Genomic DNA, 25,807 nt, shown 5'->3' on the forward strand with positions numbered 1-25,807 from the left:
CTACGACCAACTAATGATATAGGGAGTGTTTTCCAAAATTGGATATTTCTGTGTAATTTAGTAAGTAAAGGAGGAAAATTTAATTTAAATAAAGAAGTATATTTCCTAGTCACGTAAATTCCAAGATATTTAAACTTTTCATAGGCAATTTTAAAAGGAAATTGTTGAAGTATGGCCGGATTTTGCTCCATTATTGGCATAATTTCACTTTTGTACCAGTTAATTCTATAACCTGAAAATGAACCAAATTGAGTTATGAGATTTAATAAATTCGGAATGCTAATTTCAGGATTTGTAATGTATATTAATACATCATCCGCATATAAAGAAATTTTATTGGTTGTATGTTTAGTGTTATAACTGTGAATGTCTGGATTTGATCTAATACTCTCAGCAAGTGGTTCTATAATGAGGGCAAATAGAAGCGGAGATAGTGGGCATCCTTGTCTACAACCCCTAAATAAATGAAATTTGGATGACAGCATTTGATTAGTTAATATTCTAGCTGTTGGGGATGTATATAAAAGTTTCACCCATGAACAAAAATTTTCACCTAATTGAAATTTTTCCATCACTGAGAAAAGATAGGGCCATTCTACTTGATCAAATGCTTTTTCAGCATCTAGCGAAATGATTGCTAAATCTTTGTTTAATATTCTATTTGAATATATTATATTGAACAAGCGTCTCAAATTGAAAAATGAATAAATGTTTTCTTGGTGGAATGATGGTGACTTGATCAAGCATTTGGAGTAACTTGACCACTGTTTGCAGTTAATAACCATTAATTTCTTCTTTATTACAGAGTCAGCGGTTGACAAGCAGATATCATTTCCTTTGTCGTCAATGGCTCATGTGGAGGTGGAGAGGAATGGAAGATCTTTTGATTTAAATGAAGACTTGCAGTGCACCATGGATGTAGATGAGTCTCAAGGTTAGCTTAAAATGTTTTTCTTAGAAAAATGTACAGCTATATTTTTTTAATTTGTAGCTGTAATTGGTTAGAGTCGCAAAAAGGTAAAATTAGACAAATATGCCAGGAGATTGCAGACTGGTGCAGGTCAAGTAAGTTTGTTGTCGTCGGGGATTTTAACTTTCCCAATATTGACTGGGAAAATCATAGTGTGAAGGTTTAGGTGGGGTGCAATTTCTCAGAAGTGTTCAGGAGAGTTTTCTTTAGCAGTATGTAGAGGGCCCCACACATGAGAGGGCAACACTTGATCTAGTCTTGGGGAAATTGGGAAGGGCAAGTGGATGAAGTGCTCGTGGAGGAGCCTTTTGGGACCAGTGACAACAATTTGTTTAGGTTTAATATAGTTATGGATAGGGACATGTTAAAATGCTCAATTGTGGCAAGGCCAACTTTGAGAGTATGAGGCAAGGTCTCGCTCAAGTTGATTGGAGCAGATTATTTGAGGGGAAAGAAACATCAGCCAAGTGGGACGTTTTAAAAAGTGTGCTGACATAAGCTCAGTATATGCACGTCCCTGTTAGAGTGAAGGGCTAGGCAGGCAAATATAAGGAAACTTGGCTGACAGGAGAAATTGAGGCATTGTTCAAGAATAAGAACATTGGACGTATAGACAGCTGGGATTAAGTGCATCCTTGGTGGAGTTTCGAGAACTAAGGAGTAAACTAAAAAAGAAAATCAGAAGGGCAAAAAGGGGCCAGGAGACAGCTCTGGCAGGTAGCATTAAGGAAATTTGTATTTGAATAGTATAAGAAATAAAATGGATGGAGCACAGTTAGAAATTGGTAGGTATGATGTTGTGCGAATTACAGAGTCGTGGCTGCAAGAGGATTGGAGCTGGGAGCTGAATATTCAGGGTTTTACGTCCTATCAGAGGGACAGACAGGTGGGCAGAAGGGGTGGGGTAGCTCGGTTGGTAAGGAATGAAATTTAGTACTAAGCAAGGCGTGACATAGGATCATTGTGGGTATAGCTGAGAAATTATAAGAGTAAAAAGACCCTAATGGGAGTTATTTACAGGCCCCCAAACAGTAGCCAGGATATAGGGTACAAGTTACATCATGAGAGACAATTGGCATGTAAGCAAGGCAATGCTACGGTGATCATGGGAGATTTCAATATGCAGGTAGACTGGAAAAATCAGGTTAGCACTGGACCCCAAGAAAGGGAATTTGTAGTGTGCCTTCGCGATGGATTCTTAGAGCAGCTTGTAGTGGAGCCTACCAGGGAGAAGGCAATTCTGGATTTAGTGATGTGTAATGAATGGATTTGATAAGGGAACTCGAGGCAAAGGAACCACTAGGAGGTAGCGACAATAATCTGACAAGATTTAACCTGCAATTTGAGAGGGAGAATGTGATATCGGATGTGTCAGTATTGCAGCCGAGCAAAGGGGACTAAAGAGGCATGATGAGGGAACTGGCCAGTTAACTGGAAAGAGACCCTAGCAAGAGTGACGGTGGAACAACAATGGCAGGAATTTCTGGGAATAATCCGGAAGATGCAGGATCTTTTCAGTCCAAAGAGGAAGAAAGATTCTAGGGGGAGAATGAGGTGACTGGCTGACAAGGGAAGTCAAGGACAGTATAAAACTAAAAGAGAAGGCGTATAACATTGCAAAGATTAGTGGGAAGCCAGAGGATTGGGAAGCTTTTAAAGAACAACACAAGGTAACTAGAAAGGCAATACGGGGAGAAAAGATGAAATACAAAGGTAAGCTAGCCAATAATATAAAGAGGATAGCAAGAATTTCTTCAGCTATATAAAGAGTGAGAAAGAGGCAAATTTGATGTTGGACCGCTGGAAGATGATGCAGGGGAAGTGATAATGGGCAATAAAGAAATGCCAGAGGAGTTGAATAACCTTTTTGCATCGGTCTTCACAGTGGAAGACATCAGCAACGTGCCTGAAATTCAAGAGAGTCAGGGGGTGGGTTAGTGGAGTGGCTATTACTGGTGCTTGGGAAGCTGAAAGGGCTGAAGGTGGACAATAGACAATAGGTGCAGGAGGAGGCCATTCGGCCCTTGAGCCAGCACCGCCATTCAATGTGATCATGGCTGATCATTCTCAATCAGTACCCCGTTCCTGCCTTCTCCCCATACCCCCTGACTCCGCTATCCTTAAGAGCTCTATCTAGCTCTCTCTTGAATGCATTCAGAGAATTGGCCTCCACTGCATTCTGAGGCAGAGAATTCCACAGATTCACAACTCTCTGACTGAAAATGTTTTTTCTCATCTCAGTTCTAAATGGCCTACCCCTTATTCTTAAACTGTGGCCCCTTGTTCTGGACTCCCCCAACTTTGGGAACATGTTTCCTGCCTCTAACGTGTCCAACCCCTTAATAATCTTATACGTTTCGATAAGATCTCCTCTCATCCTTCTAAATGCCGGTGTATACAAGCCTAGTCGCTACAGTCTTTCAACATATGATAGTCCCGCCATTCCGGGAATTAACCTAGTAAACCTACGCTGCACGCCCTCAATAGCAAGAATATCCTTCCTCAAATTTGGAGACCAAAACTGCACACTGTACTCCAGGTGCGGTCTCACCAGGGCCCTGTACAACTGCAGAAGGACCTCTTTGCTCCTATACTCAACTCCTCTTGTTATGAAGGCCAACATTCCATTGGCCTTCTTCACTGCCTGCTGTACCTGCATGCTTCCTTTCAGTGACCCAGATCTCGTTGTACGTCCCCTGTTCCTAACTTGACACCATTCAGATAATACTCTGCCTTCCTATTCTTACCACCAAAGTGGATAACCTCACACTTATCCACATTAAACTGCATCTGCCATGCATCCGCCCACTCACACAACCTGTCCAAGTCACCCTGCAACCTCACAGCATCTTCCTCACAGTTCACACTACCACCCAGCTTTGTATCATCTGCAAATTTGCTAATGGACTTTAGTTTGCTAAAGTCAGACTAACTGGCCTATCGTTCCCACTATTCTGCTTTGCTCCCATCTTGTACAGTGGGGTAATATTGGCAATTTTCCAATCGTCTGGAACCACTCCTGTCTCTAGTGATTCTGGAAATATCACTGTCAATGCCTCCACAATCTCTAAAGCCACCTCTTTCAGAACCCTAGGGTGCAGTGCATCCGACCCAGGTGGATATCACTGTGGATAAGTCACCTGGGCCGGATGGACTGCACCCTAGGGTTCTGAAAGAGGTGGCTTTAGAGATTGTGGAGGCATTGACAATGATATTTCCAGAATCACTAGATACAGGAGTGGTTCCTGACGATTGGAAAATTGCCAATATTACCCCACTGTACAAGATGGGAGCAAAGCAGAATAGTGGGAACGATAGGCCGGTTAGTCTGCCTTTGGTGGTTGGTAAGATTTTAGAGTCCATTATAAAGGATGAGGTAACCGAGTACTTAGAAGCTCACGATAAAATAGGCCAAAGTCAGCATGGATTTGTGATGGGGAGATCTTGTCTGATGAATCTGCTGGAATTCTTTGAAGAAGTAAATAGCAGGACAGACAAAGGAGAGTCAGTAGATGTTGTTTACCTAGATTTTCAAAAAGCCTTTGATAAAGTGCCACACGTGAGGCTGCTTAGGAAGATGAGAGCCCAGTATATCAAAGGGCAGATACTAGCATGGATAGCAGGTTGGCTGAAGAGCAGAAGGCAAAGAGTGGCAATAAATGGGGCCTTTTCTGGTTGGCAGTGACTAGTGGAGTTCCGCAGGGCTCGGTGCTGGGGCCGCTACTCTTCATGTTGTATATTAATGATTTGGATGAGGGGATTGAAGGCTTTGTAGCCAAGTTTGCAGATGATACGAAAATAGGTGGAGGGCAGATAGTGTAAAGAAACCAGGGACTCTGCAGAAGAACTTGGACAGATTGGGAGAGTGGGCAGAGAAGTGGCAGTTGAAATATAGTGTAGCAAAGTGTGGAGTCATGCATTGTGGTAGTAGGAATAAAGGTGTAGACTATTTTTTAAATGGGGAGAGAATCCAGAATCCTGAGGTGCAAAGGGACCTGAGAGTGTTGGTGCAGGATTCCCAAAATGTTAATCTGCAAGTCGAATCGGTCGTAAAGAATGCAAACTCAATGCTGGCATTTATTGCAAGAGGCGAGAATACATAAACAGGGATGCTGTAATGCTGAGGCTCTATAAGGCACTGGTCAGGCTGCTTTTGGAGTATTGTGAGCAATCTTGGGCACCATATCTGAGAAAGGATGTGTTGGCTCTGGAGAGGGACAATGGGAGGTTTACAAGAATGATCCCTGGAATTATTGGGTTAATGTATGATGAGCGTTTGTTGGCACTGGGTCTGTACTCGCTGCAGTTTAGAAGAAAGAGAGGAGCTCTCATTGAAATGTACTGAATAGTGAAAGGCTTTGATAGAGTGGATGTGGAGAGCATGTTTCCATGAGTGGTAGAGTCTAGGACTAGAGGTCACAGCCTCAGAATTAAAGGATGTTTATTTAGGAAGGAGATGGGGAGGGATTTCTTTACTCACAGGGTGAATCTGTGAAATTCTTTGCCACAGAAGGTGGCAAGTCAGTGGATATTTTTAAGGCAGAGATAGATAGATCCTTGATCAGTACAGGTGGCAGGGGTTATGGGGAGAAGGTAGGAGAATGGGGTTAGGAGGGAGAGATAGATCAGACATGATTGAATGGCAGAATGGATTCGATAGGCTGAATTGCCTAATTCTGCTCCTATCACATGACCGTATGACAATCTCAAGAGATTTTTTAAATACATAAGGGGGAAAAGGGTAACTAGAGAGAGAGTGGGGCCCTACAGGAATCAAAGTGTCAACTCTGTTTGGAGCCACAGGAGATGGGCAAGGACATCAATGAGTATTTCTCCTCTGTATTTACCAAAGAGGAAGACAAGAGGACGAAGGATCTTGGGGCCGTCAATGGAAGTGTATTGAGAGTAGTCAGTGTTACGATCAAAGAGGGGCTGAAGATACTATCGTGTATGACGGTAGACAAATCACCAGGGCCTGATCAGATATATCCGAGGTCATTGTGGGGAAACTAGGGAGGAAATTGCGGGAGCCTTGGTTGAAATATATGAGTCGTCTTTAAATATAGGAGAGGTGCTAAGACTGGAGGGTGCAAATGTTGTGCCTCTATTCAAGAAGGGCTCTAGTGAAAATGCTGGGAACTCTTGGTTAATGAACTTAACATCTGTAGTTGGAAAATTACCAGAGAGTATTCTGAGGGATAGGATATACAGGCATTTAGATAGACAAGGGCTGATAAGGGATAGTCAGCATGGTTTTGTACGTGGGAGATTGAGTTTTTTGAAAAATTGACCAAAAGGGTCGATGAGGGCAGAGCTGTAGATGTTGTCTATGTGGACTTCAGCAAAGCATTCGATGTTTCAGCATGGTAGACTGCTCTGGAAGGTTAGATTGCATGGGATCCAGAGAGATAGCTGAATGGACAGAAAATTGGCTCCATGGAAGGAAGCAGAGGGTGATGGTGGAAGGCTGCTTCTCGGACTGGAGGCCTGTGACTAGTGGTGTACCTCAGGGTTCGGTGCTGGGACCATTACCGTTTGTCATCTACATCAATGATTTGGATGAGAACACACATGGAAAATTAGCAGGTTTCCTGATGATACAAAAGTGGGTGGTTTTGCAGATAGTGAAGATGGTTGTGAAAAATTGCAGCAGAATCTTGATTGATTGGCCAGGTGGGCTGAGGAATGGTTGATGGAATTTAAAACAGAGAAATGTGAGGTGTTGCATTTTGGGAAGTCTAATATGGGCAGGACCTACACAATGAATGGTAGGACTCTGGGGAGTGTTGTAGAGCAGAGGGATCTAAAAGTGTAGGGCACGGTTCTTTGAAGATGGAGTCGCAGGTAGATAGGGTGGTCAAAAAGGCTTTTGGCACATTGGCCTTCATCAGAGTGTAGAAGTTGGGAGGTCATGTTGCAGTTGTATAAGACATTGGTGAGCGCGCATTTAGCGTATTGTGTTCAGTTCTGGGCACCATGTTATAAGAAAGATGTTGTCAAGCTGGAAAGAGTATAGAGAAGATTTACGGGGATATTGCCAGGACTAAGAAGGCCTGAGTTATAGGGAGAGGTTGAGTAGGCTAGGATTCTACTCATTGAGGTGATCTTATTGAGAGGTAATCTTATTGAGGTGTATAAAATCATGAGAGGAATAGACCGGGTAGATGCACTGAGTCTCTTGCCCAGAGTAGGTGGATCGAGGACCAGAGGACATAGGTTCAAGGTGAAGGGGAAAGATTTAATAGGAAATAGGGTAACTTTTTCCCCACAAAGGGTGGTGGGTGTATGGAACAAGCTGCCAGAGGAGGTAGTTGTGGCAGGGACTATCCTAACGTTTAAGAAACAGTTAGACAGGTACATGGATAGGACAGGTTTGTACGGATATGAACTAAACGCGGGCTGGTGGGACGAGTGTAGCAGGGACATGCTGTATCACTATGAGACACCTTATCTGAGGAATTTGAATACTATTAATAAATTAATAAATCTTAATTAATAACAATGTTATGAGTAAATGGTGGATGGTATTCAAACCTTGTTTAAACCAAACTTTGAGGATGTGTTGAAATACACCAACATTTTCTAAGCATACAGCCAATACTGCTTGGTCAAGTTTCTTTTTCTATTCAGCTTCATTTTAATTGTGAAAATAGTGTAAGAACAGAAAGAAACCTCACAGACTACAGAGTAAAAGGGTGGCGAGAGAAAGAAAGATTAGCATGGCCACAGGAGGTGGCTGAGTTTTTAATGAATATCTTTTCATTGGTGTCTACTGTGGAAAAAAATTGTGGAAGCCAAGACATTGAGACAAATGTCTTGGATCATGAATGAAATATCAAATAGATATTGGTGGCCTTAAAGCACAGTAAGATGGATAAATCCCTGGAGCCTGACCAAATGCATGTGTGGGCTTTCTGGGATGCTTTGGAAGAAGTTATGGAGATCCTAGCAGAAAGATTTGCCTCATCTTTTGCCACAGATGAAGTTCTAGATGGCAGAAGGTAGCTAATATTGTACCATTATTTAAGAGGGGCAGCAATGAGAAGCCAGGGACCAGCAGGCTGGTGAGCCTGATATAAGTGGTGGGTAGTTTACTGGAGGGGATTCTGTGGAATCGATTCTATCAGCAACTGTGGAATCGGTTCTATCAGCATCAGCCGTAGACTGATTAGGGATGGTCAGCATGGCTTTGTGCATGGAAATTCTCTCCCAAGTTCGGTCAGAGGTAGCTGAGGATTGATGAGGGCAGGGCAGTGGATTTTAGCAAGGCAATGTTCCACATGGTAGGCTAATCTGACGGGGTTAGAGCACATGGGATTCTGGGAAAAGTTGCTAATTGAATATCTAATCGGATTGATGAGTGTTGGTGGAAGGTTACTTTTCAGTCTGTGACTAGTATTGTGCTTCAGGGATTGATGCTGGATCCATTGTTCAGTTATTTAAACTATGGATGAAAATGTACAAGACAGAATCAGTAAGTTTGCATGCGTCACTAAAATTGGAGGAATTGAAGAAAGTGAAGATTATTACCAAAAATGGCAGCGAGATTGTGATCAGCGAGGCGTAACAGGGAATTACCTGGAATTCCACATATTCCCTGGAAGTCACATCACAGACAGGGTAGAGATGGCAGCGTTTGGCATACTAGCTAGCCTCCATCGGTCAGAGAATTGAGTACACATGTTCGGGCACTCTGTTGCATCTGTGCAAGATAGTGGGGAGACTGCACTTGGAGCAGATGGGTCTGAATTGTTAGGAGAAGTTGGACAGGCTAGGCAGGCTAGTCCTTGAAGTATAACAGACTTGGGTGATCTTAGTCATCAGTCTGAAGAAGGGTCTCGACCCGAAACGTCACCCATTCCTTCTCTCCAGAGATGCTGCCTGACCCGCTGAGTTACTCCAGCATTTTGTGATACCTTCTGGGTGATCTTAGAGTCGTATGTGTCATAGATACAATGTGGAAGGAGGCCCTTCGGCCCAACTTGCCCACCCTGGCCAACATGCCCCAGCTACACTGGTCCCACCTGTCCGTGTTTGGTCCATATCCTTCCAAATCTGTCCAATCCATGTATCTGTCTAACTGTTTCTTAAATGTTGGGGAAGTCCCTGTCTCAACTGCCTCCTCTGGCAGCTTGTTCCATACACACACCACCCTTTGAGTGAAAACGTTACCCCACAGATTCCTATTACATTTTTGTCCCTTCACCTTAAACTTATGTCATCTGGTCCTCGATCCACCTACTCTGGGTAAGAGAGACTGTGTGTCTACCCAATCTATTCCTCTCATGATTTTATATATTGTAGACTTCTTTAAAATCACAAGGATCAGGGTAGTGTGAATGCACATATTTTTCTCAGGTTCGGTATCGAGAACTAGAGGTTCTTGAAGAACAAGAACTAGAAGTTGCAGGGTGCTGGAGTTGCTCAACGAGTCAGGCAGCATCTTAGGAGAACATGGATAGGCATCGTTTCAGTTCGCAACCCTTCTTCAAACTGATCTAGAGGGCATTGTTTAAAGATGAGAGAATCATATAATAGAAACCAGAGAGGGCAACATCTTTTCATGGACCTTGGTTACGTATATGGAATGAGCTGCTGGAGAAAGTGGTTGAGGCAGGTACGATAACAACATTTAAAAAGCATTTGGATAGATGCATGGATACGAAATGTTCACAGGAATCTGGTTTTTAACCTAGGAAAATTTGGATTGACATCTTTGTCGGCATGGCCAAGTTGGGCTGAAGGTCTATTTCATAGCTGTACGAGTCTGACAGTCTTTTTGTTAGGTCATGGAATGTTCAAGAAGACTTGAATAACTTTTAACACAAAGGGTGGTGGGTGTAGACGAGGTAGTTGAGGCAGGGACTATTGGAACATTTAAGAAACAATCAGACAGCTGCATGGATAAGACAGGTTTGGAGGGAAGTGGGCCAAAAGCAGGTGGAACTAGTGTAAATGGGACCTGTTGGCCCAGAAGGGCGTGTTTCCACGCTGTAAGACTATGACTCTATAACTTTGTGTTCTTGAAATGCAAGAATCATAATCAAAGAATCATGGTTCTCCCAAAACCAAATCAACCTATTCACACTTTCTTTCCATGTCCAGTCGATGAAATATTGTTTGACTAATAGTAATTTGGCTTGCATGCTTGCAGTTGGCACCGTTAGTTAGCCAAGTGACACTTTTTTGCCTACAGTAATGCCGGAAGCTTCACTGTGGAGCTGACATGCAAAGTAGAATGATCAAGAGCGATGCTCCAGCCATGGCCTTTGCACATACATTTAAATACTTGAATACTTTCCTTGGTGCTTGACAAAATATATTGTGAAATTCTTTATTTTACTACTTAATAGTTTCAGGCAAGGAACTAAATTGATTTACAGTGTGCAAAATCTTTGCACAAAGTTATAGCATCCTGTCTCAAAGGTAGGGTTGCCAACTGTCCCGTATTAGCCAGAACATCCCATATTCTGGGCTAAATTGTTTTTTCCCTTGTCCTGTATTCAGCCCGCGGGCCGCTGTAGGCTGGGACGGTTTAGGATGACGAAGTGTGTTCGGGGAATGGGGCCGAGTGTGATTGCTTAACGGCGGTTGCATAGCAACCTGCCTCCCGGCCGGGGAGGCCACCATTGGTGGAGAGGGAGCACATGGCCACTGGCTGGGTGAGGTCACGTGGTGCACGGGGCGGTGACGTCACCTTGTCCCTTATTTGGGAGTGAAATAGTTGGCAACCCTACTCAAAGGCCTAATAAATTTTGATTCCCTAGATGAGGAGCTTGGTGTTAGTAGTTTGTTAGTTCAATGCGGCGCACTATGGTAGTGGTGTTATTCACCAACACAATAGGTGATTGAGGATATCCCGCTCCACAGGCTAGATGGATGTTAGTCACTACTACTTCAGAAAGTGTAGCTTAAATTGGTGGAAATTTTATTACAGTTTTTAGTTGTAAACTACTTTTTGTATGAAAATTGTTTTAAATGTATTACAGTGCAAATATATGCAACTGAGCCTTCCATTTCAATCCTGAAAAGGTCCTAGGCTGTGTCATTTTCTGGAGGAACACAAGGAAGATATATTATGTGGACCTGTATGGTTGGCCAGTGGCCTGGATCTTTCAGGGCACGCTGGAATGTTAACACTAACTAGCCCTAAACTTATCAAAGGTAAGATTAAATTAGATTAGCTATGATTGCACAGATAAAACATTTTCCTTTTTAATTGGCAATATCTGAGTGCAGATATGAATAGAATAAGATGGTGTAGGAAGGAACTGCAGGTGCTGGTTTAAACCGAACATAGACACAAAAAGTTGAAGTAACTCAGCATGTCAGACAGCATCTCTGGAGAAAAGAAATAGGTGAAGTTTTGGGTCGAGACGTGTGGTTATTGTGCCTGAAGAAATTATCTCGACCTGAAACGTTACCTATTCCTTTTCTCCAGAGATACCGTCTGACTCGCTGAGTTACTCCAGCTTTTTGTGTCTGTCTTTAGAATAAGAGGGCTGTCTTATGGACTCTGTTTGCAACATGACATTATTTAATACAATACAATATTTGAATTCATTTGTATTTTGATTTGAGTACTGTCTCCCTGGCATCGTAATGTCTGCTTTTTGACATTTGGCATAATGGCAACAATTTGGAAAGCGGTTCTATATGTTGATCCTGGTATTTGGTTGAATGTGAGAGATTCCACATGCAAAGCTTTAAGCAATGTTTCACCTTTCGTATTTTCTTATGTCAAAGACGACCCTTTTAGTTCAAGTACACACCAGCTAACAGAACAATCCCATTCTTCCACTAATTTTCCCTTTAAAATGTTGTGCTTGCTATTGACCGAAGAGAATAAGAAAATCTGGTCAATCTTTGGGAAGACCTTGTTTTTAAAAAAAAATGTTCCACCTTCCTAAACAAAAGATTGTAACTCAGAATCTGCAGGATACTAATTTGACCACACTGCTATTGTGTGCAGTTCTGCTCATCACATGGCAGGAAGATTGTAATGTGCTGGAGAGGGTGCAGAGGAGGTCTACCAGGATGGAGCGGGGATGGTGCCAGGATTGGAGCGGTACGGTTATAAGGAGAGGGTGGATAGATTAGGTTTCCCGTTGACCAGAGGAGGCTGAGGAGTGACCTGATGCATAAAATTATGAGGGGTAGACTGGATATAGAGTAAGAGTGCCTTTTCATGGTGGGCAATGTCTAAAGCAAGAGGGTATAGGTTTAAGGTGGTTTAGAGGGGATCTGGGGAGGCAATTTCTTCACCATAGATTGGTTGAAATTGGAATTGCGCTGCCTGGAAAGGTGATGGAGGCAGATACACTCAAGATGTTTAGGAAGCATCAAGACAAGGCATAGATGGCTATAGATCTGCACAAATGGGCTTGTTTCTGTGCTATATGGCTCTATCACTCTAACATTATTCTTTATAACATCAGTATCACATTTTAGTCACCAGTGAAATTAAATTAGTTTAGAGATGCAGCGTGGAAACAGGCCTTTCATTCCACCGAGTCCGCACCGATCAGCAATCCCCTTACACTAGCACTACCCTACACACTAGGGGCAATCTTTACCAAAGCCTATTAACTTACAAACGTGTATGTCTTTGGAATGTGGGAGGAAACCGGAGCACCTGGGGACGTGGTCACGGAGAGAACGTACAATCTCTGTAAAGACAGCGCCCATAGTCTGGATCGCACTCTGGCACTGCAAGGCAGCAACTCTACCCCTGCGCCTCGGTGCAAAATTGTTTTCTAAAACTGAATGTACACCCAATGATTATGAAGTTGCTACTTTCCATGTTTAAACCTAACATTATTTATTTTTGGTTTTTAGCAGGCATGGCTGGTGGCAAATATCGGTCATTTTTAGTTCACATCAGGTCAGCTACTGAGAAGGCAAATGAAGAGAAGTCTAACGGCAGTGGAGTAAGGCCAGTTATGAGAATGCAAGTGTCAAAGCCACAGAACAGCAAGAGTCACACTCTTGCTTCGTTGCTTGCCAAAGTGACAGCAGGAAAGGTAGAATAATGGTCTCATTGATAATGGATTTGTATTACATATGAATTTGCAGGCTTCAGTAGACAAAAATGATCAATTCTTTTGTGGGTACATTTGTAAACTTGTTGCCTTTAACAGGAAAAAACGTTCACATCAAAAACAACTGACTCTGCCAGTTCTTCCAAGAAACCTGACAATCTCAAAGGTTGTGATTTGCTGCAGGAAGTTTCTGTTACCATCCGAAGATTCAAGAAAACCTGCAGCCCAAAAGAAAGGTGATTTAGGATTTGTTTGGTATTCTGAAAGGGGTTTACAAGTCTCTCCTTTCTTTCCTGTTTCACTTGCTCTAGTCTATTCAAGTACAATTGTGTTAGGATCAATATTTCAAATTCTTCTAGAAGTGGCAATTTGCGTGACTGTGTGTGAAACTTGGGCAGCATAAATAAACTGCTCTAAAAATTGCTGTGATGTTCCTTGAGATAATTGCTGCTTTTTGTTTAGGATGCAACGGTGTGCCATGTTGCAGTTCTCTGACTTTCATGAAAAACTGCTTGACACACTGTGCAAGAAATCAGATGACGGTCCTGTCACTGAACATGCTCAGAGCCTGGTATTGGATATCCTCTGTTGGTTGGCAGGAGTTCATGCAAATGGACTGAGCAGGTGAGAAGAAACAATATATAAACCTGAAGCTTGTGTTGGATCTTTATTAATACCACATCCAGGTGAAACGTCATCCCTGTATCACTCCTGTCAAACTGCAAATTTTGTGCGTTTCAATGAAATTACCTCTTTTTTTTCTAATCTCTAAGGGACAATATAGATCAAACCTGCTGTAATCTCTACTCATGAAACGATCTTCTCACGTTGGGGTAATAAATCTGAACATCCATGACATTCCACCTGCTTCAAGTTTATCTTTCCTTCGGGGAGGGCGACTAGGCCAGCTGTGCGATAGTCCAGCTGTGCTCTCACCAGGATACTATATAATTTCAGTGCGAGTTCTTCACTTGTGCATTCAAATCCTCTTGCAATATGGGCAATACGTTCCTGGTCTTATTCCTTCTTGTACCTTGTTGTTAACATTAAATAAATCACGTGCAAAGACATCAGGTCTCTCTGAATATCAACACCTTACAATCCATCCTTTAAAATATATCTGGCTTTTCAATTTTTTGCTGACATACTTTTCCATATTATATTCTGTCTGCCAGTTTTTACCTATTCACTTATCCTTTTATTTTACCTATTCCCTTCAGCCCTCTGTGCATTCTTTTCACAACTTCCATTGGCACTTCGATTTAGCATCACTAGCAAACTGGATATATAGTTCCTTGTACAAATTAGTTTTGAGCAGAGAACAATGGTTTAATTTAGTTTAGTTTATTGTCACCGAGGTACAGTGAAAAGCTTTTGTTGCGTGCTAACAAGTCAACGGAAAGACAATACATGATTACAATCGAGCCATTCACAGTGTACAGATACATGATAAGGGAATAACGTTTAGTGCAAGGTAAAGCCCGATCAAAGATAGTCCAATGGTCTCCAATGAAGTAGATAATAGTTCAGGACTGCTCTCTAGTTGTGCTAGGATGTTTCAGTTGCATGATAACAGCTGGGAAGAAATTGTTCCTGAATCTGGAGGTGTGCGTTTTCACACTTCAATACTTTTTGCCCGATGGGAGAGGGGAGAATCAAACTTGTCTTTGATGATGCTGCTGGCCTTGCCAAGGCAGCGTGAGGTATTGTGTGATGGTCTGGGCTGCAGCCACAATTCTCTGCAATTTCTTGCGGTCTTGGATGGAGCTGTTCCCAAATCAAGTTGTGATGCATCCTGACAAAATGCTTTCTATGGCGCGTCTGTAGGTTAGTCAGATTGTTGGGGACATGCCAAACTTCCTAAGTAAAGGTGTTGGTGTGTTTTTTTGGCCATTGCTTCAATATTGGTAGTCCAGGAGAGGTTGTTGGTGATTTTTATTCCTAGGAATTTGAAGCTTTCAACCATCTCTACTTTGGCACAGTCAATGCTAACTGGGGTACGTGTACCGTCGCTTCCTGAAGTCGATCACTATTTCCTTTGTCTTGCTGACATTGAGAGAAAGGTTGTTGTCTTGACACCAGGACACGGGGTTCTCAATCTCCTTCCTGTACTCTTTCTCATCATTATTTGATATCTGGTCCACAATGGTGGTGCCTGTGAAATTGTAAATTGCTGGAGCTCCAGTCCCAGTCCCTGTTGCACCCCAGTCATTAGAGTGTCCCATTCTGAATGTGGTGAGTTTGTCCTGTTCTTTCTCTGCACAACTTGGAACTTGCACGATCTTCAAAGCATCTCTCTCATTTCATTTGATAAACTCTTGTGGATGGTACTTTATCAAAGGTTTATGAACGTTTGCCTATTCCCACATCCATAAATTTTACCTGCTAGTTAAAACCTCAAAAAACCCCAATTTCCTTTTTCTAATCGGTTAACTCTGCCCAGTGCAGTTGTTGTTTTCTGATCACCCTATATAAACTCTTCAATGATAGATTCTAGCATTTTCACAACTCTTGACATCAAGATAATTAGTCAATAGTTCTCCAAGTTCTTGTTCCCCTCTTAACAGTTGCATTTGTTACAATCCAATCCATGGGGATGCTCCAAAATGCATCCACTATTTCCATTACCATCTCTTTCAAAACCTTTTGCAATTTTGACTTTTAAAAAGCACGTTGGAATGTTAAATGACAACTTTATGGATCAGTGTATGTGTGAAATGAAGTATTTTATATTCCATTACTTTTCAAATACAGTTTCAGAGATGGCAAAGAAAGTCTACACTTAAAAACCAAGAAACGACTTGCTGGCATTGTGCGAGTTTGCTTCTTTGAGGCTGGTCGAAGTATTGCTCATAAATGTGCCCGGTTCCTTGCACTCTGTATCAGGTCAGCAAAAATTAGATTTTTTTTAAAGAAACTTGTTTTCCAACACATTATTTATACATTTATTGAAATTTAAGGTCTGTAATGAATGAATCTTAAAAATGAGATATTTTCATCATATTCCTTTTGCATCACACTTACAGTAAATTGTTTATTCTTTTCAGTAATGGGAAAGCAGACCCAAGCCAGTTAGGTTTTGGAGGAGCTCTCTTGAAAGCTTTACTTGATAATTTGCCATACTTGCCTGCTGCAGCAACTGGTGGTAGGTGAAACTTAGTTCTCTTGATAAGTGTGCAGTCATTTTTTTAGGAAGATTTATTGATTGAAAGATGCAGCATGGAAAATAGGTGCAGGAGGAGGCTACCTCCTGGCAACATCATCGTAAATCTTCTTTGCACCCTTTTGATCCTGACCATCTAACATGGCGCCCAAAACTGAACAAAATACTCTAAATGTGGCCTCACCAATGTCTTGTATAACTGCAACATGTCCTCCCAACCCCTCTACTCAATACTCTGACTGATGAAGGTCAAAGTGCCAATAGCATTCTTAACAACCCTTTCTACCTGTGGTGCCACTTTCAACGAACTATGTACCTGTAATCCTAGATCCCTCTGCTCTACAATACTCCCCAGAGTGGTGTTTCTGCAGGGTATTGTTTGGTATTTCTTTAACTAATGCGTTCACTACAAAAATGGTTTGGTAATAGAAATGATTGTGGTTTTTCTTGTTGGGGAAAGGTTCGGTGTTTTGGTACTTTGTGCTGCTGAACTATGTCAAGGATGAAGATCTGGCGGGATGCAGTACAGTTTGTGCATCTCTTCTCACCGCTGTTTCCAAACAGCTGCAAGACCGGCTCACACCTCTTGAAGCTTTACTTCAAACGAGGTTAGTGAAACAGAATTGCTTGTAAACAGATCTTTACATTAAATAGCACATTTTGTCCTTCATCGGTTTAAAGGGCCTGTCCCAGTTACGCGATTTTTAAGGCGACTACCGGCGACTGTCAAAGTCGTAGCAGATCGCTGAAATTTTCTTTGACCCTACGACAATGACCACGACAATACTGAGTCAGGTTGATACAAGTTACTTTTTTTTGTGAAACTAGCACCTGGCTAAGAGATTACACCGTCTTCGGAAACATCGCAAAATTCCCACGCTTACCTGACCGTCAAAACTGTCGCCTCCAATCTACCTGTCAAATGTCCTGACCGTAAATAAATTGGTTAAACAAAACTATCTTCTGGTATCTTCAAATGCCTTTTCTTAATTTAATATTACGTGCTTCTAAATGCATCTGCGACAACCTAGCAAACCTGGAGACAGCATACAACAGCGCCCGCAATAAGCTACAATACCTGGCGACAAGCCAGCTGTCGCCGAGACATTTCTATCTGGAAAATGTTTCTGCGACGCACCGAGATCCGCTATGATTCATTGAAGACTCCTCACAATCATGCCAGCAACATCCCCGGCGAACGTTCGGTGACAACCGAGTCACCGGCAGTCGCCTTAAAATCACCCACGTGGGACAGGCCCTTAATGCTGTTGCTGGAGAAAAACACTCGAGCTTCACCTACGCAAGACTGTTTTCAAACACTACATCCACTTGCACCTCCCAATTTCCTAAGAGTAGATCAAGCGTTGCCCTCTCGGGTGTGGGGCCCTCAACATATTGCTGGGGAAAACTCTCCTGAACACTTTGACAAATTGCACCCCATCTAAACCATTCACACCATGAATTTCTCAGGATGAGATGAGGAGGAATTTCTTTAGTGTGAGGGTAGTAAATCTGTGGAATTCATTGCCGCAAATGGATATGGAGTCCAAGTCAATGGATATGGAGTCCAAGTCAATGGATATGGAGTCCAAGTCAATGGATATGGAGTCCAAGTCAATGGATATGGAGTCCAAGTCAATGGATATGGAGTCCAAGTCAATGGATATGGAGTCCAAGTCAATGGATATGGAGTCCAAGTCAATGGATATGGAGTCCAAGTCAATGGATATGGAGTCCAAGTCAATGGATATGGAGTCCAAGTCAATGGATATGGAGTCCAAGTCAATGGATATGGAGTCCAAGTCAATGGATATGGAGTCCAAGTCAATGGATATGGAGTCCAAGTCAATGGATATGGAGTCCAAGTCAATGGATATGGAGTCCAAGTCAATGGATATGGAGTCCAAGTCAATGGATATGGAGTCCGTCAATGGATATGGAGTCCAAGTCAATGGATATGGAGTCCAAGTCAATGGATATGGAGTCCAAGTCAATGGATATGGAGTCCAAGTCAATGGATATGGAGTCCAAGTCAATGGATATGGAGTCCAAGTCAATGGATATGGAGTCCAAGTCAATGGATATGGAGTCCAAGTCAATGGATATGGAGTCCAAGTCAATGGATATGGAGTCCAAGTCAATGGATATGGAGTCCAAGTCAATGGATATGGAGTCCAAGTCAATGGATATGGAGTCCAAGTCAATGGATATGGAGTCCAAGTCAATGGATATGGAGTCCAAGTCCAAGGCGGAGATTAACAGATTCTTGATTAGTAAGGGTGTCCGGAGTGATGGAGCGAAGGCAGGAGAATGGGAGTGAGAGGGAAAGATAGATCAGCCATGATTGAATGGCATAGACTTGATGGGCCGTATGGCCTTATTCTGCTCCTGGAATGTCTGAACAGATATGCTCTTACGTAGTACGATAGAAATCACAAATTAAATAAATAGCATTTGTATTTTTAAAACCATCCATTCTTTAACTCATTTTAAAATATTAAGCCTAATTATGCTGCTTGCTTAGTGGTTATGATGGTTACATGAGTGGTTTAGATATTTTAAAAATTATTTTGTTTAATTTTGGCTTCCAATGGTATATTTGATGAACTGTTTTGAAATTCTAGGTATGGGTTGTACAGCTCTCCATTTGATCCCGTTCTGTTCGATTTAGAAATGTGCGGTTCATCCTGTAAAAATGCTTGTAATAGCAACGTTGGTGTACAATCTGATGAAATAGATCTTTCTGATATATTATCAGGTAAGTGGACAGGTGATCTATATTTCTAAAGCCAATAGATGTTCTTTGATTTTAATGGAAATGTTTTTCCTGGTTTTTTTAAAACTTTAAACCTGTGCCCTCTTGTTTTTGATATCCCTACCATGTGAAAAAGATTTTATAGAATCATGGAATCATGCAGCATGGAAGCAGATCCTTCGGCCCCACTTGCCCACACTGACATATATGTCCACAATTCACACCTGCCTGCATATCGCCCATATCCTTCTCAACCTTTCCAATCTATGAAGCTGTCCCAACTGTCTTTTAAATATTGTTATAGTACCTGCCAACATATAACTCCTCTGGCTGCTCTGCTCGTTCCATATACCCCCACCCTCTGTGTGAAAAATGTGCCCCTCAGGTTCATGATTCCCCTGCTCTCTGTGAACCTTCCTATCCATTCCTCTCATGATCTTATACACCACAAAAAAATCACCCCTCATCCTCCTGCGCTCCAAAGAATAAAGGCCTAGACTGTTCAACCTCTTCCTATAGCTCAGGCCCTCAAATCCTGGCAAAATCCTCAAAATCTTCTCTAAACCCTTTCAAGCTTGAGAACCTCTTTCCTATAGCATGGCAACCAAAACTGAACAGAATACTATAAATGTGGCCTCATCAACTTCTTATATAACTGTAACATGACCTGGCCAATCAATCAAGATCTTGCTGTAATCTTTGACAACCATCTTAACTATCTGCAATACCACCCACATTAGTGTAATCTGCAAACTTGCTAACTGCTCATCCAAATCATTGATATAGATGACAAACATTAATGGGCTCAGCACCAAATCCTGAGGCATACCACTAGTCACAGGCCTCCAGTCGGAAAAGCATCCTTCCGCCATTACCTTTTGCAGCCTCTCATGAAGCCACTTTTCTATACATTCAGCTATCGTTGCTTGGAGCCCATGGCATTTAACCTTCCATAACAGCCTATCATGCGGAACTTTGTTGAATGTCTTGCGAAATCCATATACTGTATATAGCATCTACAGCTCTGCCTTCATCAACCATTTTGGTCACATCTTCAAAATACTCAATCAGATTTGTGAGACACGATCTCCCACATACAAAATCATGCTAAATATCCCTAATCAGACCTTGTCCATCTTAATGCATGTATATCTTATCTCTTAGCATACTCTTCAGCAATTTAATGACCACAGATGTTAGGCTCACTGGTCAGTAGTTCCTTAGCTTTTCCCTGCAGCCCTTCTTGAATAGAGGCACAACATTTGCCAACATCCAGTCTTCCAACACCACACCTGTATTTAATGATGACTCGTAAATCTCAGGCACTAGTGGAAACATCCTCTCCACATCCAGTCCATCCAGGTCTTTCAATAGTTGGTAAGTTTCAATGAGGTCCCCTCTCATCCTTCTAAACTCCAGCGAGGTCAGGCCCCGTGATGTCAAACACTCATCATACGTAAACCCAATCATCCCCGGAATAATGCTTGTAAACCTCTGGACCCTCTCCAACGCCAGCACATCCTTCCTCAGATAAGGGGCCCAAAACTGCTCACAATACTCCAAATGCAGTCTGACCAGTGCCGTATAAAACCTTGGAATTATATCCCTGTTTTTGTATTCTAAATATCTCGAAATTAATACTAAAATTGCATTTACCATCCATTACTACCAATTCAGCTTGCAAATTAACCTTGTGGGAATCCTGCACCAGCACTCCCAAGTCCCTTTTGCACCTCCAATTTCTGAATCCTCTCCCCATTTAGAAAATAGTCTACCCCTTTATTCCTACTACCAAAATGCATAGCAACACTTTGCTACACTAGTCCATCTGCCATTTCTTTGCACACACTACCAACCTGTCCACGTCCTGAAGTTTCCCTGCTTTTTCTACACTAACTGCCCCTCCATCTACCTTTGTATCATTTGCACATTTGGCCACAAATCCTTCAATCCCCTCATCCAAATGATTGATGCACAATGTGAAGAATAGCGGCCCCAGCACCGACCCCTGCGGAACATCACTAGTCACTGGCAGCCAACCAGAAATGGCCCCCTTTGCTTTCTGCCATTCAGCCGTTCTTGTATCCATGCTGGTGTCTTCCCTCTATCATTTACTGATTATGTTCTACCCCCTATTGTCTTATACTTGTCAGGATTAAATTCCATCTGCCAGTACTCTGCAGAATGAGTAGAAAGATTAGGTCTGAAAACATTTAATAATAATAATAATAATAATGCATTACATTTATATAGCGCTTTTCAAACACTCAAAGACGCTTTACAGGGATTTCTAGAACATAGAGAAGTGAATAAATAGATAAATAAGTAAACGAACAGAGAAAGGAGACAGAAGGTGAGGTGACCTTCAGTGGTTGAAGGCAGTGCTGAAGAGGTGAGACTTCAGTGATGTTTTGAATGTGGTGAGTGAGGAGGAGTCTCTGACGGTTTGGGGTAGTGAGTTCCATAGGGTGGGAGCACGATGGAGAAAGCCCTGTCCCCCCAGGATCTGAGTTTGGTCCGGATGGGGGGGGACAGGAGATTGGCAGCAGCAGAGCGGAGAGTGCAGGTGGGAGTGTGCCTGTGGAGGAGGTCAGTCAGGTAGGATGGGGCCAGGTTATGGAGGGCTTTGTAGGTCATGAGGAGGATTTTGTACTGGATTCTCTGGGGGATGGGGAGCCAGTGGAGTTTGTAAAGGACGGGGGTGATATGGTCACGGATCGGGGTGTGGGTGAGTAGACGGGCAGCGGAGATTTGAATGTATTGAAGTTTACTGATGATTTTTGAGGGTGAGCCATAGAGGAGGCTGTTGCAGTAGTCCAGACGGGAGGTGATGAAGGCGTGGATGAGGGTTTCTGCAGCTGTGAAGGAGAGGGATGGACGGAGACGGGCAATGTTTTTGAGGTGGAAGAAGGCTGTCTTTGTGATGTGTTTGATGTGTTTGTCGAAGGAGAGGGTTTGATCAAAGATGATTCCAAGATTCCGGATGTGAGGGGAGGTGGATACTGGGAGACCATCAATATTGAGGATGAAGTTTTGGGTGGATTTGGTGAGCGTTTTTGGACCAATGATGATGATTTCAGATTTGTTGCAGTTGAGTTTGAGGAAATTTGATTGAAGCCAAGATTTTATTTCAGAGATGCAGTTTGTCAGTGTAGAGTGTGTGGTGGTGGAGATTGACTTGGTGGAGATGAGGAGCTGGATATCATCGGCGAAGCAGTGGAAGTTGAGACCATGACGGGGGATTAAATGACCAAGGAGGAACAGGTAGAGGATGAAGAGGAGGGGGCCAAGGACTGAGCCTTGGGGGACACCTTGGGGGAGGGGAGCGGTGGGGGATTTACAGTTGTTAATGGAGATGAACTGGTGCCTGTCAGAGAGGTAAGATTTGAACCAGGATAGGGCTGTGCCGGTGATGTTAAAGGAGGTTTCAAGTCGGGTGAGGAGAATGGAGTGATTTATGGTGTCAAAGGCGGCGCTGAGGTCAAGTAGGATGAGGATGTTGAGGTTGCCAGCGTCGGAGGAGAGGAAAAGGTCGTTTGTGATTTTGAGGAGCGCAGTTTCAGTACAGTGGTTGGAGCGGAATCCGGATTGGAAAGTTTCATACAGGTTATTGGTAGAGAGGTGGTATTTGAGTTGGGAAGCTACAGCACGTTCCAAAACTTTGGACAGAAATGGTAGGTTGGAGATTGGTCTGAAGTTGTTTGGGGTGTCAGGGTTGAGACCAAGTTTTTTCAGAATGGGGGTGACAGCAGCGATTTTGAGGGATGGCGGGACGATGCCAGTGGACAGGGAGGAGTTTATTGTTGCAGTGATAAGTGGAGAGAGAGCAGGAAGGCAGGCCTTGACAAAGCTGGAGGGGATGGGGTCCAGAGAGCAGGTGGCAGTTTCAGTTACCTTATATTGCAAGATCTTGTGATTTCCATGGTTCAGCACTTTTTGCAGTACCACCTCGTTTGCACTCATGGTCAGAAGTATTTTATGTGTTTAGAGTACTGATTCAGTTGATCCTGCAAAAGCATCAGTTGTGTATTTGCTGATGTACCCATGGTACAGATCAGCATTTCTTTAGAAATGTGTCAAGAACGGCCTCGACCCGAAATGTCGCCCATTACTTCTCTCCCGAGATGCTGCCTGACCCCCTGAGTTACTCCAGCATTTTGTGTCTACCTTCGATTTAAACCAACATCTGTAGTGTTTTTTTTCCTAAGCATTTCTTTAGAGATTTGTTCATGTAGTTTTTTGAATTCCTGGGCTATGGATTTAGTTTAGTTTAGAGATACACCACGGAAACAGGCCCTTCGGCCCACTGAGTCCGCACCGACCAGTGATCCCCGCATATTAACACTACCCTACACACACTAGGGACAATTTTCCGTTTATAACCAAGCCGATTAACCCACATCTTTGGAGTATGGTAGGAAACCGAAGATCTCGGAGAAATCTCACACAAGTCACGGGGAGAACGTACAAACTTCATACAGACAAGCACCCGTAGTCACGATCTAATTCTGGTCTCTGGCGCTGTAAGGCAGTAGCGAGACTGCAACGCCACGTGCCGTCCTGGATTTCTCAAACAAGCCTTTGCCCATTTCCAACCCCCACCTTCATTGCCAAAGCTGAATGACACTTTGTGTGTCCAAAGTTGGGTATAATAACAACTGATGCTACAAAATCCTGCCACAGTATAAATGAAGCAGATTTCAGTTTCACAAGTCCCATTATAGAACATAGAAAAGTACAGCACAGGAACAGGCCCTTCTGCCCACAGTGTCTATGCCAAGATAAATTAATCTCATCTCCCCCCACATGTAATTCATTTCCCTCCATAATATGTATATATTATAGACTAAACTCAAAAACAAAACCCATCAAAGTTATCATGTAACATAAACTGAAGAAATGTTCAAATTTGGTACCTTTGGCCTTAAGTGCAAGTGCAGATTATTGATGTACAGTGCAAATTGTTTTCAGAGGTGGTCAGTATTATCACTGTGATACAAGATCATTTTGTAGACAGAAAATGTAAGTTGTGTTTTTTTTTAAGCTGTGGCCATCTCAGAAACTTCTACATAATTTTAAATGTATACTCTTTTTGCAGGGAATGGAAAAATGAGCAGTAGCGGTGCGGCAGAGGGCAGTTTCACAGCTCTAACTGGACTTTTAGAAGTGGAACCGCTCCATTTCACTTGCATTTCAACAAGTGATGGCACAAGAGTGGAGAGAGATGATGCGAGTACGTTGATGCATATTGATTGATGGAGAAGGAGTCTCTTTTTTTTAACTGAGCTACTTCTGGTCATCTCTCTTCCTAATTGGGATGGGTAATAGGAATGTCCCATTTGTAGCTAGTTGTTACCTGCCATATGCCATCAAATGTCCCAAAATGTAATCATATCATCATATATATACAGCCGGAAACAGGCCTTTTTCGGCCCTCCAGGTCCGTGCCGCCCAGCGATCCCCGTACATTAACACTATCCTACACCCACTAGGGACAATTTTTACATTTACACAGCCAATTAACCTACATACCTGTACGTCTTTGGAGTGTGGGAGGAAACCGAAGATCTCGGAGAAAACCCACGCAGGTCACGGGGAGAACGTACAAACTCCTTACAGTACAGCACCCGTAGTCAGGATCGAACCTGAGTCTCCGGCGCTGCATTCGCTGTAAAGCAGCAACTCTACCGCTGCGCTACCGTGCCGCCCTTGTAATGAAGTGACAATTTATTCTGAAGTTAAAATTGCCCATGAAGATGACAGAATTGGATTGATTTATATTCCATGATCAAGACTGCATTTCACTGAGAACAATTTTTTTAAATCAAAAGTTTTGCAGGAGTCTGCAATGTTAGCCAAGCCTATTGTAGCGGAACACGAGTGTCAAGCAAAGCCAATGAAGCGGGACACGTGTCAAGCAAAGTTTTCTTTATTCTTGAAGCACCATACAGCTCCCCAAACCCCCAACCGGTTCAACTCCTCCTGAAACTCCTCTACCAACTGCCACTCCTCTCCATTCCAAGTTCTGTGACCCTCACCCTCCGAGCCGAGGGTTTGCACCACGCGTGGCTCACCACCAGGGACCGCCACACTATCCCGTTAAATGTATACTCTATCTTTCACATCACAGGTTGAATCATTGCTATATGTTAACTTGTAATATGACCGTTTCTGTTTACCTCTGCAGTGAGTGGCTTTGGCCTTACAGGAATAGTGGGTGGGCTGACAACTGGTACGGTGGGAGAAGCTTCAACTGCACTAAGTTCAGCAGCTCAAGTAGCCCTTCAATCCCTGTCCCATGCTATGGCTTCAGCAGAGCAACAATTGCAGGTTCTACAGGAGAAACAACAGCAATTGTTAAAACTTCAACAGCAGGTGGGGAATTAAGTTTTGAAACTTTCTTTTCTGTTACTGAAACTCTGATTTAAAATTTAGCCCCGATTTTTACTTAACCCTCAAGATTTAAATTATGTGTATTTAATACACTCGCTAATGATCCGAGTAGTATTTTGATTTCCATATGAAATTAAAGTAGACACAAAATGCTAGAGTAACTCAGCGGGTCAGGCAGCATCTCAGGAGAGAAGGAATGGGTGACGTTTCGGGTCAAGACCCTTCTTCAGACTGATCAGTCTGAAGAAGGGTCTCTACCCGAAAAGTCACCCATTCCTTTTCTCCTGAGATGCTGCCTGACCCGCTGAGTTACTCCAGCATTTTGTGTCTACCTTCGATTTTAACCAGCATCTGCATTTATTTTCCTACACATCCATATGAAATGAGAGCATTTAGTTTTGTATGTTGTTCAAGTGGGGGGTGGAGGTGTGGAAGGCAGAGAGAGACCTGGTTTTAGGGAACTTAATGACATAAGTCGTTGCCTC

At 42.8% G+C, this 25,807-nt stretch overlaps 1 protein-coding gene across 6 annotated transcripts in view; it reads left to right on the forward strand.

The window, feature by feature from the left end:
• birc6 (baculoviral IAP repeat containing 6) overlaps positions 1–25,807 on the forward strand; it is a 356,853-nt gene that overhangs the window by 112,084 nt on the left and 218,962 nt on the right. For all 6 annotated transcript variants that reach the window (XM_078404650.1, XM_078404651.1, XM_078404652.1 and 3 more), the window contains exons 14-24: positions 806–934; positions 11,003–11,134; positions 12,809–12,993; positions 13,111–13,247; positions 13,474–13,635; positions 15,766–15,897; positions 16,059–16,156; positions 16,635–16,782; positions 18,799–18,932; positions 24,028–24,162; positions 25,117–25,304. In XM_078404650.1, coding sequence (XP_078260776.1) covers positions 806–934; positions 11,003–11,134; positions 12,809–12,993; positions 13,111–13,247; positions 13,474–13,635; positions 15,766–15,897; positions 16,059–16,156; positions 16,635–16,782; positions 18,799–18,932; positions 24,028–24,162; positions 25,117–25,304 — 1,580 coding nt within the window. The remainder of the gene's footprint in view (positions 1–805; positions 935–11,002; positions 11,135–12,808; positions 12,994–13,110; positions 13,248–13,473; positions 13,636–15,765; positions 15,898–16,058; positions 16,157–16,634; positions 16,783–18,798; positions 18,933–24,027; positions 24,163–25,116; positions 25,305–25,807) is intronic.

This window comes from Rhinoraja longicauda, chromosome 9 (genome assembly GCF_053455715.1).
Source record: "Rhinoraja longicauda isolate Sanriku21f chromosome 9, sRhiLon1.1, whole genome shotgun sequence".
NCBI lineage: Eukaryota > Metazoa > Chordata > Chondrichthyes > Rajiformes > Arhynchobatidae > Rhinoraja > Rhinoraja longicauda.